At 41.1% G+C, this 19,761-nt stretch overlaps 5 protein-coding genes across 5 annotated transcripts; 1 reads left to right on the plus strand and 4 right to left on the minus strand.

The window, feature by feature from the left end:
- Positions 1–174: 174 nt before the first annotated feature.
- On the minus strand, positions 175–1,253 carry LOC115769435. Its single transcript, XM_030714243.1, has 2 exons — positions 1,223–1,253; positions 175–1,145 (listed from the first exon to the last, which is right to left on the minus strand). The coding sequence occupies exons 1-2, from the start codon at positions 1,251–1,253 to the stop codon at positions 175–177; spliced, it is 1,002 nt and encodes a 333-aa protein (XP_030570103.1).
- Positions 1,254–3,486: 2,233 nt separating this feature from the next.
- On the plus strand, positions 3,487–4,038 carry LOC115769437 (the record flags this gene model as incomplete). Its single annotated transcript, XM_030714244.1, has 2 exons — positions 3,487–3,570; positions 3,640–4,038. Coding segments are annotated over 2 exons (483 nt in total), but the record flags the coding sequence as incomplete, so codon positions are not given.
- An 85-nt stretch (positions 4,039–4,123) lies between these two features.
- On the minus strand, positions 4,124–5,722 carry LOC115769438. Its single transcript, XM_030714245.1, has 3 exons — positions 5,689–5,722; positions 5,209–5,591; positions 4,124–4,459 (listed from the first exon to the last, which is right to left on the minus strand). Exons 1-3 carry the CDS (start codon positions 5,720–5,722, stop codon positions 4,124–4,126), a joined length of 753 nt encoding a protein of 250 aa, XP_030570105.1.
- A 16-nt stretch (positions 5,723–5,738) lies between these two features.
- LOC115769440 lies at positions 5,739–6,158 on the minus strand. Its single transcript, XM_030714251.1, has one exon. It carries the CDS (start codon positions 6,156–6,158, stop codon positions 5,739–5,741), a length of 420 nt encoding a protein of 139 aa, XP_030570111.1.
- A 10,505-nt stretch (positions 6,159–16,663) lies between these two features.
- On the minus strand, positions 16,664–17,998 carry LOC115769462 (serpin B11-like). Its single transcript, XM_030714275.1, has 2 exons — positions 16,945–17,998; positions 16,664–16,881 (listed from the first exon to the last, which is right to left on the minus strand). Exons 1-2 carry the CDS (start codon positions 17,981–17,983, stop codon positions 16,763–16,765), a joined length of 1,158 nt encoding a protein of 385 aa, XP_030570135.1. The 5' UTR covers positions 17,984–17,998; the 3' UTR covers positions 16,664–16,762.
- Between the last annotated feature and the right edge of the window lie 1,763 nt (positions 17,999–19,761).

The following is a 19,761-nucleotide window of genomic DNA, read 5'->3' on the forward strand; positions in this document are numbered from 1 at the left end:
TAAATATATATAAAGCTGCTAGAGAACAGTTGATTGATAAAACCAAAAATTCCTTTAGAGACAAGATCAGATTTCAAATATCAAACAAATGGCCTAGAATTATCTTTAATTTTTTTAACAAAAGGGTTTTTGTTGTTTTTATTTACTACTAAAATAAGTTAAGATACTAGTTGATTAAGATACCACATATTTAAGTTTATCCTTATCAGACTTAGGTTCGGCCTGCTCCGAGGTTTTCTCACCCCGGACCACAGTCGAAGCTAAGGCTTCGGGCAAAGAACCTGTAATTTGAGCGACTCCAACTGTTAGTGGTTCTTCGGCTGGGAAAGCTTGTGTTACAGCTGCTTTGACTGGCAACGGGGGCATGGCGATGCTTTCAACAGGCTCTGGCACTGGCACTACGCTTTGCACGGGTTTTCCAAGCACTTGCAGGGGCATCGAAATGGTCTCCTCTTTAACAGGCTTGGCCTGGTTCTCTTTTTTGTCATGATCCTTTTGCTCCTCGCTGCTTTCATTGCTTTCCTTGCTCTCCTTGTCGTTTTCGGGCTCAGCAAATACTGCGGGCGTGGCAGCTGTGGAATTGGCTCGGAAAAAGGGCGAACATTTGAACTTCTTGTCGGTATAGGCCGTTTCCCTGGGATACGTTTGTTGGCACTGCTGATAGGGCAGCTCCGTCCACAGTCCATGCGTGCGACACTTGGCCACATTCAGCTTGCACTTGTTGTAGAAAACGGCCACCTCGTTGGTTGTTTGGCCACAGATGGGCTCATAGGCGTCCTCGCAGTCATCGTCACACAGGTAGCCCTCGCTGAGCGCGTGGGCAGCACTGTTGATGGCGCCCGAATTGCTGATCTGCTGACAGTCCTTGTTCTTGTTTGCGTCACTACTGAACCAGGCAATAGGTATGCCCAGATAGGGCGGACTCTTGCGCTTGCCATCGGCGCCTGTTAGGGGCGTGTACGTGCGTTTCACATAGTAGCCATGCTCCTCGGTGGAAACTTGGGCATTGGCACCACCACCCAAATCCGTTGAGCTGGACCACTTTGTCTTTGTCTTGGTTTTGTGCGAATCGCCGTGATCGTCGCCCTTATGCTTGCGGCGCTTGGCCTCAATGCTGGCAGGTTCTAGCAGCAGCAGAGCGGCCACTGCAACAGTTGGCAACAGAGAAATGCAGGTTTAAATTTGACTGGGCGCTACCTGCCAATGGGTTCGCCCAACTTACCTACGATGCATGCTGCTTGGTATGGTCTCATCTTTGATTCTGTTTGCTGTACAACTGGAACGATCTTAACAGTGGCTCGCTCCGACAATAACTGATCGCATCTTCTGGTGTGTGGCCTCTTAAGTATCTTAGCTTTGGGTTGCGCTTTGCTGGGCGGGGTATTCTTTTTTCCTTTACCGGTTTTCTTGGTAATCTTCCAATGCTCTTTTCTTCTGTTTCTGTTTGTCTGCATCGAAAGTACGCAAAGTTGTTTTTTTTTAGTTTTTGGTGAAATTTTTTATGCAAACTCATGTGGTCTTCATATATCTGTGCATGCTACGTGCCTGTATACCCTTTTAAGCATCTAGAATGTTGGTCTCGAACTGGTTGTCTGTTTATCACCTTACTCACCTTTGCTGGTCCCCGCCCACCCGATCGAAGCTGGTAGCTTGTGTCGAAAGCCGGTTCAAAATTGGGTCAATCCGAAAGGTTTTCTGATCTCGTTTTACAGCCGCACATAATTCTTTTCGCCTCAGGAGCTCGCCGTGTGTCTGTTTATTTGAAATTATCATCCAATCAAGCGGCTTGTTATCAACATCTAGAAAATTTTATTGTTGGCACAATTCGAGCGCAGTGCAGCTAAGCATCCAATTTGTGGTACTTCATAGATAAGGGAATAAGATGAACCATTGTTAAATGTGTTCCAATTACAGGCCGTTTTGTGGCAAAAGTTGAGCTGCAAACGCCACTTTGTTTAACTTTCTTTACTAGCCTATATCTGCATTATTAAGAATATTACCGAACGAATTTTAAAATGAAACAATTTGGTATACTCCAAATTTATAACATTTTCTACTAAAAGAAGAAGAGGAAATCGACGTTGACCTAGCCTCTACGATCTCTATTTAAGAGCTCCTTTAGAAATATAAGTATAAGTACATATGTGAGCCATATTTTAACTATTAATTATAGTTTATTTATTTTTGTGATTGGAGCCAAAAAGATTGTTTTCTTGGAGAGACAACCGCGTACAAGCAGCTTTATAATTAGCTTCAGATTAAAAAACTTCCAGACCAGATTATGCTGATCAATTGCTTTCTCCGCAACGCATCTGTATGATTCATTCCCTTCGTTATCAGGTATTGCTTTTATTGTAATCAGATGCGTTTGATTTTCAAATTATGCTTTATGGAAAAGTTTTCAAATTTTCAAAATGCATTAGAAAGTTCAAGACGTCGAAATGAAATAAATACAATGACAACAACACACGCTGTGGTCGGATCTAAACAATCAAATAGGCTCTAATAATTACATAATTAGACAGAGCAGAGCAATGACTGATAGCCGAAGAAAATTAAATCAGTTAATTAGGTGTATCATGCTGTTGTACAAAAAGGAAAAAAAAAAAAACAAAAATAAATCTCTTTTGAATTATAATATTTGTGGCACCTAAACATATTTGCATATAACAACAACAACAACGGCGAGAAGAGTTCGCTCCGTAACGCCCGCAACTGGCAAATGGCTGTTAATGCGTTAGCCAAACAGACGCGAGATGGCCAAAAGTTTGAGCATAAATAAACAAATTTATGAAAGAAGTGACCAGAAACCGAGTTTTGAATAAATGATTTCGGTTTCTTTTGTTAAGCAGACAACAACAAAAAAAAAGAAGAGAAAAACGGGGTAAACAAAAACAAAAAAAAGTAAAAATAAAGCAAAAAGAAAGAGCGCCGAGAGCTTGTTGCAGTAAAAGCGGCAGCTTGGATGTTGGTCTGCTCCAGAGACCAGACCCCCCAATACTGAAAGAGCTCGCTCAGTGCCTGCCTGGCCAGGCCAGGCCAGGCCAGGCCTTATATACTTTCATTTTAGACAAAACCGCAGCCGTCGCATGGCTATAAAAAGCGAAAGCAAAGCGCTGGATTCGCTCATAAAGACCGCAAAACTGCAAAAGTCAACTGTGCCCCGTTTCCGTACCGAGCCATAAGGATTATCCAAAATAAGCAACAAATATGGTTAAGCACATTTACCTGACGTTGGGTAAGTTCCATCTACTTAGTAGAGTCCCGAGCGTTTCAAATAATTTTTGTTAATCCCACACAGCTGCATTGCTCTGCTTGGCCATTGCTGTGAGCGCCGCCCCCGCCAAAGTGGAGTATGAACTGGTCCAGGACGGTGATTTTTCAGCTCTGAGAAAAGCCGAAGAGGCACACAGCTCCAGCGCGGACAGCGATGCTGAGGACGATGACGACGATGAGGATGAGGTAGGGCAAAAGCAGGAAGACGATGATGAAGATTCAGACGATGATGATGCCTCGTTTATCCGAAGACGCCGCGAGGCTGTCGAGGAACCTGCCAAGGAAACAGCTGAAGCCGTAGCTGAGGCTGCTCCTGCAGCATCCGCAGAGCCCGCAGCACCCGCAGTCCCCGCTGCTGTTGAGCAAATCGCTGAGAGCGTCACAACCATTCCCACCACCAGCTCAGTAACAACCACCCGTAAGCCGGTGCTCGTCCTAATACGTGATGCACTCAAAAAGGTCACCGCGGAGTTGCCCACGGAGCAGGTGGCCAACAATGCCCTACAGTATTTCCAGCTGTTCGAGCACTTTATACAGCAAACCATCGAGCAGGTCATTGATGCTGCTGATGACGATGAGGAGGAGCCAGCAGCAACTGCTACCACCGTCGCAACTGTCACGGAGGAGGAGAAGGACAAGCACCCCGAGATGCCAGAGACGCAGCCCGAAAAGCAATCCGAGTTGGCTGCAGCTGTAACTGCAGCTCCTGTCGAAAATACGGCCCAGCCCGCGGAGCCGGCAATTGCTAGCAATGCAGTCTAGGAATTCCCAGCAAATACCTCAAACTATTTATTTTTACTATTTATTGTTAGCTGTAAAAATGTGCAAATACACGAAATTCCTTGAACTAAAACTCCTTTTGCTCCTCACTCTCAGCTGCGCTTAGCTTCTTATAGAGCTGTGAGGCATTGCGCTCCTTTAGAGCTTGAATCTTGCTGCGGCTCTGGCTGCGATGTCGATTGGTTGTGCGCCTTTTGGGTGGCTCAATTTTCTCCAGCAAACGATTGAAATATGAGTTGGGCGACTTGGTGGAGTGGTTCTTCTTCTCCGCAGAGCTGCGTCTTTGCAGCGGCAGTTCCTTATCGCCAATGGTCAAGCTGATCGGCATTTTGCCAGAGGTATTGATATAGATCGGTATGGTTATGTAGATTGGTGTGCCAGGAATCGGGTCGGCTTTAGTATTCTAAACAGAACGAAAATTTGTTGTAATCTCGCTTAGAGACGGATCAGAATTAATATATTAATATGATGAATGATGATTCTTATGTACAGAAAGAGTGGATATTTGTCTTTTTTTTGTCCAAAGATTCTTGCTTCAAATTTACGACACACATTTTCCCGTCAGGGGCCGGATGTCCATAGAAAATAAAAATCTGATCCGTAATTTCTTGAACTCCACGTGTAGAGATATAGGTATTTAATTATTTCAATACACGTCTATTTAAGTCTTGTAGGATAAAGTCCCATTACCTTTCAAAATGAGTGGCTTTTTCGAAAAGTGAAATGAATTTTCAGCATTATGCGGCTTAGGCTGTGCGTTGTTCACCATTCAGTCAGTCAGACGGATACTTTTATATATAAAGAGCTTTAATTTATTAAATTAATTATTCGATGTACTTAGATATGGATGTGTGTGCATTGAGTATATGGGTGAAGTGACAAGTATGTGATTCTTAAAGAGAAAGCTTAGGAATTGACAAATTGCAACCATTATTTAACTTATCTTAAATCAGAAAATCAATTTGCATAAAGTGAGAGCTGCACAGTATTAGCTAAATAAGTTGTGATACGAAAGATGTATATATCGAGTTAAGGGAAAGGTGTTTTACTTTTTAGTAGTGGAATGATATAGTAGTAGAACGATGACAATAGACAGATAAACAACTAAAGATGCTTGAAGTGGGAAGTGAAGAGAGCATAAGTTTTAGCTACCTGCGGCTGGGTTGATTCTGTCTGAGATTTAGTTGGATCTGGAGGAGGTTTAGTTGGGTCTACCTGCGGCTCTGTTGTGTCCGCCGGCGGTTCTGTCAGCTGCTTGAGGAAATGCAGCGGATTGGCGTCATGGCTCAAGCTGTTGAACTCATCCTCTGTAAGCGCAGGCAGGCGATCGTTTTTAAAATTATATTCATGGTCCTCTATATGGGTCTCATAGGTGCTTGTTTTGGTTGTGGAGCTGCTGATGGGTTTTGGGGTTGTGCTAGTACGTGTGGACTCCAGCAGGACCTCCAATTTATGCGCCTCTTCGCTATCACTTGGATTCACATTGTTCTGCGCCAACTTTTCGGCCGCACAGAGCGTGTTGCAGAGCAGCACAGCTGATAAGTTGAAAGTGGTCAAGAAGACGCAAGGAAAATCTATGTTAATGCCATATTTTATTTGATAAAATATTACAAACTAAACTATAAAAGCAACTTAAGCTAATGCCCAGCCCTAGCCTAAACCACATGACCAACGGAAGCGCTCTAGAGAGCCGTCTTTTTGCCATTGAGCACCACATCGGTTAGCCCGAGTTCCTGGAATTGTTCTAGACGTTCCACCTGGTTGCAGAGTCGCTTCTTGAACTGCACCTCGCGACTGAGCATCTTGAGATCATCCACGCTGCACATTTTGTTATAGCTGCCAATGTTCTTGGCTATTAGCTCGGCTGTCAGCATGATCTTCGCACGGGACAGACGCAGATAGGAAAAGTCCGTATTGGCTCGCCGCAGCTCTTGGCGGTATAGGAACAGCTGATAGTCGAAGCTAATGTTACGCGTTTTCATCTTGAGAAGCTTTTTCGTATGCTTCTTGACTTTATCCTGCTGCTGCTTGGCTTTGGTGAGTTTCTTAAGCTGCTTCAAACGCTGCTTTTCCGATTTCTTTTCCAGGTTGCGGCTGCTCATATTGAACTGTTCACGCTTTAACGTTTCGTGCGCGTTTAATGCCAGGACCTGTACAGGACCTCCTTATATGGCAAGCAGGTAGCCACCCATTTGAATTTGCAATATTCCACCAGGTAGTTCATCTCATTAGCGCATGTGCCCGGGCGCGTGTTGGTCATAAACAGCGTATCCAGGCTTTTCATTCGGAATATTTTCCGCAACGGCTGTCTGGGTATTTCCACGGTTTATTTATGGCTTTATGACTGGAACATGGGACATGGGATACTGCCGTTGCCGCTGCCGTACCCACAACTATTCCCAACACATCGCCGGCTGTGTCCAGTCTTAAGCCTCAATTACGGCTACCTTAACTTAGCGCCGAGTATTTGAACGCGGCTCAAATCTTGCTCACGTCGCGACGTTGGGTTCTGTGGCGTTCCTGTTCGGTTTTGGGATTTCGCGAAAACACTCTGGGACATTTTTCGTGGAATTTGTGGATGGTTCTGGTAAACACATTTATGGAAAGTCGCGGCTACAGCCCGCTAATGCTGGCCTTGTCCCCATTTTTGGACATTTTCCTGCATGCCCAAAGTCCTTCTCAGTATTATATGGATTTATGTCTGTCTTGATTTATTAGAGCTACCTTCTTTCGAAAGTTCTAGGGTTTGTTTCTTTGTACTTTTTGTGAGAGTGTCTCCTTAAGCTTGGTTTTCCTAACCCTACAAAAAAGCTCGTTAGCGTCGAGCTTCAAATCACAAGATCCCAGATCCCAAAGCGGGTACAGATTTTGATGACCTATTCTTCTATTTAAAATTGTATAAGTCCCTTGTCCCAATATAATTAGTATAGTTAATAAAATGAAAGAATTGCTCAATAGTTGTAACTTTTCAACAAATATTTAGTGTAAATTGTTGCATAAAAATATTTTGTTTGTTCGCTTCTTTTCCTTCATTAAACCACTCACATACACATATATGGACTTATTAAGTCTAATTAAGGTTTTTTATACAAATAATCATAGTTCTCTATGCCTTAAAACTTTATTAAACGCACCTCCACAGAGAAAATTAAGCGACCGCTTCATGCTCGTTTCAAAAATAATACTAAAACTGCTTTCGGGCAAAGATTTCTATTTTATAGCGAAAAGAGTTTGCGGAGAAAAAATTTCACTGGATGGGAATATATATTGTTGAAGTTCTCTTTTTCTGGCTCATTCGCATATTAATTTCTAAATCGTAATGATGGTCTTTTCTCTGGCATGCAAATTTCGCTTTAAAAGTTAAACAGCGTCGTCATTGATTGTGTTTTTTATTATTTGGGGACTCTGATGACCCGGCCGCATAAATAATGATGATGCGCCAAATCTTTTTTCTTCTTGTTGCTTTTCAGGCATTTTATTTGTTCATTTTGCTTGCATTTTATGAATTTGGAATCATCTCTTGTGCTTGGCCATTCAATGGCTGTGCCTGAATGCGCAGCTGGAAAATGTTCTCGATGCCTTTGTCAATAGGAATTAGCCGGAGCCAGTGCAGAGAGACAGCCACAGCCATCGATGAGTTTTATTTAAAGTTGAGCTTATTTATTTTGCATTGGCTGTCAGCACAGAGCACAGAGGCCAAAACGGAGGCCAATACGGGCCAGGACTCGGGCAGGGCATTTCCATTTGACTTGGCTCTGACTGACTTGCATAACATCTTCAGTCATCGTCTTTTGTGGTTTGCGTTTGTCATTAGACAACGTCTAGACCGAATTTTGGAAGCCAGTCCCGGTCATTGATAGCTCAGCCAGACGCATGTCCTGTGAGTGCTTGCCGAACCAGTTGGCAACACAATTTGGCCATAGGCAAATACATACGTATATTGAAATTGGCAACGTTTGTGCATGTGACTGACTGAATGCCAAAAGCATTGACTCTTATTCGCTTCTCGTCTGTCTGCTGTTGACTTACTTTTATGTTAAGCAGGACCAATATTTAGCCAGCAAGAACGTTTGCCTGGATACCCTACTGTTGCTTATTCTTGAGATGTTTAGCTGAGCTTGGCTCAAATATATTCACAGTCACAGACTTTCAGAAGCTGCTTCTTAAAGAAGGATATTTTGAAAATTTCATTATTAAATCCATTAAAAAAACTGGCAACAAAATTGTGCTAGTCTCAGATTAAGAATAATTTATTAAGTTTTTCTCATTTCTCTAATTAAGTGTCGATTGATAACCTTTGATTTTCTAATCATGACAACAAGTTATCTGACACTTATAGCTTTTAATGAGCTCTCGAGCAAGTAATGCATTTGTAAATCTTTTTTATTGAAATTGATTTTTTTTTAATAAGTATTCGATTCAGCACATTCATCAATTTATTTTTAGTTCAATAATCCAAATTGAAGCGAACTTGACTGCCCTTTTATTCGACCTTTTACTTCACAGTTTACAGCCTCCGTTTTGCGCTTTATAGATATTCCATTAGAAATGCACAAAATATACTCTAATAGAGGGTATTATCATTTTCCTACAATATGTCTAGCAAGTAAACTAAGCAAAAGAAAGACAAATCCAACCGCTCTATAGTGGGAATATTTTACAGTAAATGAAACGTTAATTCACTGGCCTGAAATATTGTGATTTAACCAAGTTAATATGCTGGCTTTCATTAGCTTGTGTCGATGAAGATCCGCTCGATTATCAAGTTCATGATGTTGGATTTTTTTGATGAATGCCAATATAAGGGTATTAACTTCGGCAGTTTGAGTAAATATACTCACTTGCTTTTATTGCATTCATGATGACGTTGACGACGACGTCGGGGCAATAATTTTTCGACATTGTGTTCGCAATTTGTTAGCCATGAGGCCAATAAATTTGTTCAAAAATGCACCATAAAAAAAGAGGGGCAAAATAAAAAACGAGAGATACGATCCAAAAAACCTATGCACTTTATAATGAAATAAATTGACTTTCATGAAGGCGGTATCAATATGGAAGCCAAAGCAAATAAATCCAAACTTTGAGCGCAAATTAAAATGGTTTGGAGCGGTACGGCGGGTGCGGACGGTGCGGTTCGGCTGGGGAAAATAAAAGGGCAAACGCTTTGGTTCGCCGCTCAATTTGCAATAATGCCGCACATCCAGTTTCATTTCAATTGCAACAATTTCGGACAGAGGCAAAAAGAAAGATATAAAATAAATACGCGTATGCACATATGTATATATATATTGTCGATATATATATTTGGATAAGTATTGGGAGTACTCGTATATATGGCTAAACTCCGGTCTCGGTCGTTGCTGCGCAATATTTGTGTGCGTTTTTGTTGCCTGTTTTTCAGCTGTAAAATGCATTTCACATTTTATTGTGCACTCAATCAAAAATCCATTTCCGTTTGCCGCTTGTGAGGACTCCCAACTCCCAACTCCCGTCTCCCGACTCCAGACTCGCAACATCAGACTCCCGCCTCTGAGTACTCGCGGCACGGTGCTTGTTTATTCGAAAAATATGCCAGCACGTGTGAGTACCGGAGGCCGGATGAGTGAATAGCTGAACTGACGACTGACGACCGACGACCGACGTCTGAACTAACTGGAATTGGCATCTAAAGTTTGATAATTGAGTTGAAGCTGCTCGCTCGTTGAAGTCGTGTCATCATCATCGACGGCTTTTACCAATATTGCAATAACACAACACTGGCTCCATATAAAAGGGAAATACATATGGGCGAGTCGTATGTGCGATGGGAACGAGCCTTTCTCGCAATGCGCATTTCTGCTGCACGTGCCAAAGCAATTCAAAATCAAACGGCAGCCAAAGCCCATCTCCTGGCGATTGTCGGACATTTTTGAGTTTGATGAAAGCGGCCCGCAGCTCCATACGGATTATTGGAGTCAAAGTAGTGCTAAAAGTGTTGCCCAGCCAGGTAGGGGAAAACGGAGTAGTTATGAAAATACAATGCCAACAGTTTTGCAGCACCAATACGCTAGAAAAATGTCTCCTTGTTGGGCATAGCAGTTGCGTGTTGCAAATTTACCAGATGTAGCCAGTGTTGTAAAGTTATAAAACGAAAGGTAAACAGTTGTCCAACAATACTAAAATTGCATCTCTCTCGCATTAAGGCATTCTCTTGTGCCGGCTGAATGTTAGAAATATAGCCTATTTCAATTTTTTCCAGCCCGTATAAATTACCCGACTTAAAGAACTCATTAATTTAACTACACGCATCTGTATAACTCGGTGTAGTTTCACTTGTGATATATATATATTATTTTTATTCATTTCGTTTTGTCTTGTTTCATTTCTTTTGTTGTTCTTTCTTTTGTTTTTATATGCTCTCTCTCCAATTCCTATTTTGGCAGTTTGTTGGTCCTCTTCTTGCTGACATGACATGAACTGTAGTTTATTTATTATTTGCTCTGATGTTTTTTCTTTTCTGTCCATCTTCCTTTTTTGCTCTTGTTTCTCTTAATTTTGTTTATATCTCTGGCGCATGCAGGCCACTGTGCTCAATTTGTGTGTGTGTGTGTGTATGTGTGTACAAATGTGTGTGAGCATGTTTATATATACATGTATATGTATGTACGTCATGTAGTTTATTGTCAATTGTTTGTGGCATTTATTTCGGAATTGCTGTTCATTTTTCTCACTCTATTTGTGCATTGTTTTTATTCCTTTATTTATTTATTTATTTGATTAGTTTTTATTGCATGACAATTTTGACGCTTACGAGGATATTTCATCAGGAACCGACTGCATTGCAGTTGAATTCCATAGGTTTCTGACAATCAACATAAAGCATAATTTTCCCCATTGTTGTTTGATGTGCACGTATAACTAGTTAAGAAATTTTGAAATATTTCTCTACTTTAGACATTTTAATCAAAGAAAATGAGTTGCATGCTATGCGAAGCTCGAGTTTCTACCCCATTTTTGTTTTTCAATTTTCCATGAATAAAAAAATTCTATCCCAATCGCATTTTAGATATGCAAAATCCACCCCTTTTGCATTTACATGCTCGCATTGTCAACCTATTCACGCATTGCTTATCCGTGCACAGGATTTAGCTAAAGACTGCGGTTATTTGGCCATAAATTTAACGTACCATGGTCTATTAACTTTACGCGCCATTCCCATCTCATGCATGAGTCAAGCAGTCTGTGGGGTCCCACCCTCTTTGTCTTAATTTCTGTGAGGTTTATCTATGGATCTGATGGCACACAAATCAAAATACTCGTTTATATCCTATATAAAGTTGCTGGAGCCAAGCTCGTGCTTCCGCCAGTGAATAGCGGGCTTCATTTGGCCGCTTATCTATCTGATGTGGAAATTGAATTTCGCCGCAGCGGCCCACATGGGCTGAGAGATGGGAGAGTCTATAGATAATTGCATGATAACAGGCTAATTTTCAATTAGCGCCATTTTGATAAGCGCACATAAATTAAGCATTCTTTTCGCCTTCTTCTCGCTGGGCCAACAAATTGCGAATGGTCTTTTGTTTGTAGCAAAGTAGATGCGTTTCCGGTTCTGGCATTGTTTCCTGTTAGATGCTCGATGCTGTTTTTTGGCAAACGTGACTAGTTTATTGATTCGATCGAACTAGTACGCCAAACATAAATTAATAATAATACGAGCAAAGACCAAGTAACAATTTGCTATACTCTGCGAAATGCTTTTAAGCAGCCCTCGAATCGAAAAACCCAACCAACTAAAAGTCAAACACTTGAGCTGACTCGCTTCCTGCCTCCTGCCTGCTGCCTGCTGCTACGTGTTGGCCATTTGACGTCGTCGTCGTCGAGGTCCTTCGAACCAGCGCCATATAAAATTCCAATCATACTTGACCAATAGCAAAACACTGGAGACTATGTAACCCTCCTGCCTTCGCCCCAAAAAAAAGTTAAGTGAAGTGCGGCGCTTAAGCCAAAGGCATTGAACGGGTGGCTGGTTATTTTCGGGGGAGGCACGGGCTTCGATTTTGGCTTTGAGACTCTTCTGCCCCTGGCAGCAGTCAGCAAAATTTTGTGCTACACTTTCGCCAATAGCTTGCCGTTGCTTAACGTTACATTTTATTGATACACTTGCTCAAAAGTGTTGCAGGCTCTGTTAAACAAACATGTTACATTAATATGTGCTAAGGCACACATAAAGTCAACATTTTAGTAAAGTGTAGAAAATACGTCTCTCTCTCTCTCTCTCTCTCTCTCTTAATTTTTCTATTATATGCTTTTTTTAAGAATCTCCTTTTTTTCATCCCCTTTCTCTCTCACACTCGCTTAACATTTACGAAGAGACAACGACAGTGAGAGACAGGCCGAAAAAGAATTATCTCTTAGTTAGTTGATCTATTTCTCTTCTCAATTCTTCGCTATATCTTGTTCTATCCCTCCTCATTTCCATGTCATTTTTTGCAGATTTCAATCCTTTACATCTTTTTTAATATCGGTCTCCCTTGATTTTATACTACGGATTTTGATTGTCATCACAATTTATTATTACTCTTGCTTATTACAGTGCAGAATTATGTTAAGTATGGTGTTAAGCAATAATGTTAAGAAGCAGCAGGTAGTCTGCTAGAAGCACTGTAGGAGACTTAAGGTGAACAGCTAATGAAATCCATATAAATTTAGAAAATAAACATAGAAAAAAAATTAAAATATTCTCTCGAAAAAGTTTTACCTAAAAAGTTAAGTTTAAATTTTGTTTGTTTGATTTGAAAATGCCGAGAATGCGTTTCAAAGAGTAGCTATGCATCGACATGTTTTTAGTTGTGCTTTTTTCCGGTTGCTTGTTGAAGTTTAGTCCAGAAACTTGACTGCCAAATGGCCCCGCACCGCATGGTTGCATTTATTCGTGTGCTGGGGCTTATTTCCAGTGCACAATTTTCGACAGATTTTGAAAATAGTTTTCGCTGCATAGGTAAAATGCAGCTCGGGACTTATTCTCGGCTCCCCAGACTTCGACTCAGCCTTCGCGTACAACACTTGCGGTTGGCCTTGGGGGGCGAATTTGGTGAAAATTCTTTTCACTTTTCAAACGGTAACCTTAAACACTTTGTGAAGAGCGCTGCGTCGTTGTGCAGGTTGTCACAGCTTAATCGATTTTGAAAAAAGTTTCATGTCGTTCTCCACCTTTCCATGCTATTTTATTTTTACGCCCCATTTGTTTGGAAGCGCTTTCGGAAAATTGCAAAGGAAAATCCGTTGTCGTTGTCGTTGGCGCTGGGTGTTGGTGCTGGTGTTGGTGTCGTTGCTGTTGTTGGGCACCGTGGCAGCAATGATAAACTTTCGACACATTTTTCATTTATTTTCAACACCTTTGATTGATATATTGAACACTTGGCGCACAACTTAAGCAACCTTCTTTGGCTCAAATGGTTCCTGCTTATTCGACGGAAGCTCGTCCCAGCTGGCGGCCATTGTGCGAGCATTTCCGCCGGATGTCAAGCATGAGCCATAGGGCCAGGCGGGGTGAGGCGGGGCGCGGGGTAGCGTGGCAAAAGCGGCAACAGATGATGTGCCTCCATGTCGAATGAGGCGACAAAGGTGACGGCTCTGCTGAGCAATGCCACTTGGAGTTGTGTAGAACTGAGCTGGCTTATTCTTTAAATTAAAAGGAGTCTTTCATTTCCCCTTATTATATAACATTGAAAGCAATACTTCAGAGATCGTAGTGGCAGTGAATAGTGGATTGAATATCGGATTCATAAGATATGCTTCTGATAAATAAAACTAATAATAGGATCTGTTTCTTAACTTTTCTTTTTCCGTTTGGTACAACCGCCAAGTAATATGAAAAGAATATAAATATATTGGTCTTTGTTGGAATTTTCCGCACTTTTACTAATTTACATCTCAAAATTCTGTAAATATATTACTTTAAAAGAAAGGAGCAAATCTTGACAAGAACTTGCGCATATCACAACCCATAAACAACTGTATTCTGCATTGTTGCTGTCACTGCTTCTGGTTCTGGACAAAGATCTGCATCTGGTATCTGCTACGATCCCATAACAAATATAAAATGCTTGCCATTCAAGGCAATTGCCCAACTAGTAACAAAAACACACAACAAACAAACAAACAACAAAAACAACAGCAATTGCTACCGGTAACAGGCAAAAGGGAAATAAGACAGTCAACTAAACAAAACGAAAAGATGTGCCAGGACACAGCCACGGCGAGAGCGAGGTCGAGGGCGAAGGCGAAGCCGAAGGCAGTCCAGGACGATGACGATGCGAAGGGGCAACTTTTCATAAACATTATTAACAATTATTGTTGTTAGCAGAAGTTGCCTGAATGGCTGGATGGTGTTGCTTGTCGCGTGCAGCCAACAAAGTCCTTTTGGGCTAACACTCACACACACAGACACACACACACACACACAATGCTGAGTGCAGGCGAAGTTATAAGCACGGCAAAAGTTGATAAGAATGAGCCATAGACGTCGTAAGGCAGCCACTTTTAGCAGCCAGCGAGTTCTTAACACGGCAGCTTTGTGCATTTTTTATAAACGAACGCGACTCAGACGATGAGCGCAGAGTTTGTTGCAAGTTCTCTTCTTCTTGAATACTGTCACTTGAGCTAATATGGGGTGTATTCTTAATATATAAGAGAGCGCGGGAAAAATGTGGAAAATTGAAGTCTATAATTAAAAATTTGGTGTAATAAATCAGGATCAAAATATAAATCTGTGATACGGTGGATTTCTACTAAGTCTAATAGGTCTGGTTTTGATTTTTGCTATGTCCACGATCAGGTTAAGCTTGGGTTAAGGCGAGAGGCGAAAGATCGCATATCCGCATATTGGAACCTTTTATAATGATAGATATTTTTGGAAAACTTGCTTTGGTAAGCCTGTATTGATCTAACTGACTAATTGACGCACTGACTGAGGGTTAACCGCACAATCTATGTAAAGTAAATGTACTCTTAAACTGTAAATAAGTGCAGGTATAAAAAAGTTGGGGAAACATTTGCGGGGCTCTTCTTTTTTGCTGCTAAGCAGACTACAACTAATGCGAAAACGGCGGCTACAGACGGTTTTGTTGTTGTCGTTGTTGTTTTTGTTGCTCGCTGCACATACTTCACATAGTCTTATAGAAGCTGCCGCTGTTGTAAAGTTCATAAACTTGCGACGGAAAACGCCCACAGGTTGGCCACGTTCAACGGCGGCTTTTGTAGCCATTGCTCATACGCCGCGTCGGACGCAGCGGAATGAGCAAGAGAAAGGATAGAGATAGAGATAGATATAGATTGAGCGAAACTTGGCGAGTGCGTTTTTTTTCCTTTTCAGCTGCGACTGGCGACTGAAACCGGCAACTGCGAGCCCAAGTTGAAAGCATTGCAGGAAAGTTTAATTGCGAAAGTTAAGGAATTTCAATTAACTAGGGATATTTGTTATTTTTATTTCGGCATCGCCAGTGACGTCGTCGTTCCCGCCTCTGGCCTGGCCTGCCTGACCTGCCTGGCTTGCTCGGCTGGCCCAAATTTTTTTCTTGTGTTGAGTCATGTGAGCTTTTGGCTGGCAAGTGGAGAAAAACCCTCGAGCCCCCGCTTAATATCCCATTAGCCAGCAGCCGCAGTTTATTAGCTGAAAGCGCTTAACTCATTCAACACAGAAGTGTAGCGATAAAAAGATGAGTTACTAGATTTGGCAAACCCTGCGCTTGGTATACACTAAGGCATTAAATCTAGAATCATTTACAGGGTATATACAAGTAGAGAGTTTGACAAATACAAATAATCAGTGTTTTTCAAATAACTTATATTTAGCCTTTAGCTTGTGTGATCCGTTAATCAAGTGCCAGTAGACAACAATGGAAAAGTGGTATTGCTGTGCGAATTAGTTAATCGCATTAGTTACGCTTAATTGAAACTACGAGCTTGCAGAATTGTAACAAATGGCTGGGCAATCGGTGTGCTCTTGAGGTCGCCTTGGCTACGATTTGTGGCAGCCATCATTCTCAATCAATCAATGGCAAATCACGCTGCACACGCTGTTGCCTGTGGCAAGGACACCTGTGCCTCTTGGCTGGCCTGGCCTTCTGTGTTGACAAGTCATGTAAGTCGTCTGTTGTTTAATTATTGTGCGCGTATCTGTTGGCTTACCAATAAAGCGTTAACCGCTAACAAGTTAAGTGCTTTTGAATGCCCGCTGAGCCTCGACCGCAGCCGCGGAGCTATAAGTCGAAGCGAGGGAATACGAGGGAGAGAGAGAGACAGGAGAGAAGTGAGTGACACGAGCTAACAGCGCGGACATATCCTTGATGAGTTGTTGACCAATGTCATTACATGAATGGCTGAGGATGCGGAGTGCTGAATGCTTCTCTTGACCTGAATCAGAATTGAGTGGTCTTTAAGTTGCAATAAATGTGTGTGTGTGTGTGTGTGTGAGTGTGTGTGCGGTTTGCTATGACATTGTAAAGTGATCGTCAATGGGAAACTTAATTGAGTTATTAAGTGCTTAAAGTGCAACTGAATCTGTTTGCATGTTCTGTGCTTATACGTAATACCAATAAACATTTATTGCATTGCGGTAGAGATCTCCTTGTTACTGCATGTATATATTTTTATTTAAAAACGAAAATCCCAATTTATAATATTTGCGTTTATTTCTTGGCAGCATCGGGTAGTAAGCCGACTTTTAGCTAAAGCTGCTCATCCGTCCGGCAAAGTAGACATTATCATTGTCTTTTATTAAAAATACAAATGGCCGATTTACTTCGAAACGTGACACAGCAGATTTATGATTCACATTGAACACTGTAAAAATGCAGAATTGGAATGAACAATAGATTTTAAAATAAATTAAGCTGAGACGCAAACCTTGAACAGCTGCAGCTGTAGTCCCATTTTCATCCACTTCAATTACCGATTTCTGTAGGATTTCGCTGACATATAAGTTTGGTTGGTCAGACATGAATGTAAAATTACCATTTTCGAAAATTTCGCGGATACCCAGACCCTTGACAATATCGTTGAATTTCTGCTTATAGTCAAACTTAAACTTTGGCAGGGCGAGTTCCATTGTCCTAAAGTTGCGTGGTATAATTTCCTCGAAGTCTAAATTATATAAGTTTTGTTCTATTTTGCCAATACCATTTACAGAATTTGGCAGAAGAATAAGCATGGAAACATTCGAAGTGGCGTACGGTAGCTCTAAGGCGTGTGCTTCTAATTTTTTGACGAACTTGTATTTATAGTTGTTTACCTGGGTCATTGTATAAACCTTTGATTTCCGCATTTTGCCATCGCCTCGAGGCGTAAAGAATACTTTCTTTTTCGTGTTTAGTTTTTCGAATTTCGTTTGCCATGTTCCTTTAAAGTAAATGGCACTGAGAAGCAATATTTTTGTCAAGGGATCAGTTGTCTCAATCAGTTCGGTTATCTTGTTGTTAGTTCTCTCGGCTATCCATTTGTTAACAATAGATACCGTTTCTGAGGCGTTTGCAAAGTCGACAGCTTCAATTTCAGAATTGAAGATATCCGCTGTGGTTTTTTTAAATGTAGTCAAAATGTTAATGTCACGTGCTGCGTAGATGCGACTTGCAATATCTAGTGTTACACTGTTAGGTTTACTGTTAAGAGTATGCCACTCTTTATACCTTTTGACTGCCTCGGATTTTCTGAGGCCAGTCAGTTGCAGAAATTTAGCGATTTCCTCAGATGCTTTACCCTCAGAGCCCAAATAGAGCTGCATAAGGCCATCGAACAGCAAGAAGGGCGAAACAATAACATTATCTTCTTTACTCTGCTGCAATACGTTTCCAATAAGAGTCGTGGTTACATTCTCCGCAAAACTAGATCCAAATACACTAAAAACGAGCAGCACAAACACTGGGAATTTACAATAGAACTTTGCCATTCTGGTAAAACTGCTCAGGCCGTTCCTTCTGTGGGTCTTTTATAAGGACCGAGAAGATAATCAATTTGACGTGCTTTGTTTTCCTCATGTTATGTCGTTAGTCTAATAAATTAGATAATCACCTGTCACGGGCCACGCCCGTTAGTAACGGATCTAAAGGTATAACTACCTATATAATTAACCGTTTTATTTGAATAAGTTCCACGCGATCATAAATATTCATTCATTCATACGGAAAAACTGGGATGAACTAAGAGTCTAAACAATACCTGGGCTCATAGATACGCCAAAGCCAGGCGCACGAACTAAAACTTTAATTTGATTTTTGTTGGCCGACAAGAATTTAATGAAATGAATTTCACAAATGGTTTGCGTTATTATCCAGATGTGATTTGACCAAACACAAATCACTAAAATTAGATACAATTTGCACACACACATCGATATCGATCAGTGGCAAACCAGAAATGAGTTTGATTGAAATGCCACAAAATAGCCTAAATAAGTTAATTAAATGCTTAGAGAGAAATACTTTGCTGTAGTTGAAAAATATTTGGTGCGTTTAACATTAGCTACGGACTTGCATAACAATAAAAGCCAAACATTTGGAATGTAATAAGGTGGATGCCATATCCTGGCAAAAACAATAATGAAAATAAATATAAAACAAATACTATTTCAATTCATTAGCCAATGTAATTACTGATGCATACTATTCCCACGCACGCTTATAATTAAATTAACGTGAAACAGACATGTTGTGGCCATAAAGAGAACCATGTAGCATTATAAAATGCAAATAATCAAAGTCATTGTGCAATTGAAATAATGCGAAACAAAGGCAGAATGGGAAACGCGTCATCTTACCGCGAGTTTAATTACATTCAAAAGCCTGGCGCGCTACAATGGGCGTATACGTAATAAACCTGGGGCAGAGACTGATAGTGACATAGTTCGTTCGTTTGTTTTCCATATAATTCAATAAGCTGCATAAAATGCGACGTGCCACAGAACTAATGAAGTCAAAGTGCGACACACACGGGAAGACACTTGGCAACGGAGCAAGGTGGCAGGCGGAGGGGCGAAGGTTGTCTGATTGGGCGGCTGTTGCATTTGTCACGTTTGTTTGCTTTGGTTTGTTTTTGATTTGTTTGGATTGTATTGCATGTCGAATAATTTGACTAATACTATTATCCCGGCAAAGCGTACTGGATACGAGCAGATAAATTGGATATGCAAATCTTTTTTAATAAGATTAGGTGAACAAATTTAAAAACTAAAATGAAAGTTTGTGAACAAGCGTTGTGTTCAGATATAATATAATGCCTTGAACTAGTCTGCTGCTGATAAAATAATGTGTTAAGGTACATATCTTAAAGCATTTCAATTCTTCCGATTTCGACATGCTCGCCTGTACATGGCCCAATCCACCCATTCTGATCGGAAATATTTATGAAGTCGATAATGTCACCATTAATGCGTTAGCGAAGTTTCTTTAATATGCTTTCTTACCTTTTAAAATTGCACATACTAACTAAATCAGTTGCTTACTGTCATCTTGACTGCGTGTAGCCGCAAATGCCAAGAGCAGGACAGCAAGGTCGCGAGAGCATCAGAGGGAGAGAGATAGACAGCTTAGATACTGCTAACATGCAATCACGTTGACAGACTCTTTTAAGTAGAAAATGTGCAGCTAAAGAAGAGCAAATAATCGCACAGGCAGTGCAAGTTTTAAGTAGCACACATACACACACACATACACACATGTACGTACACAC

Source organism: Drosophila novamexicana, unplaced genomic scaffold (assembly GCF_003285875.2).
Source record: "Drosophila novamexicana strain 15010-1031.04,08,12 unplaced genomic scaffold, DnovRS2.1 tig00004554-arrow-pilon, whole genome shotgun sequence".
In the NCBI taxonomy this organism is placed as follows: domain Eukaryota; kingdom Metazoa; phylum Arthropoda; class Insecta; order Diptera; family Drosophilidae; genus Drosophila; species Drosophila novamexicana.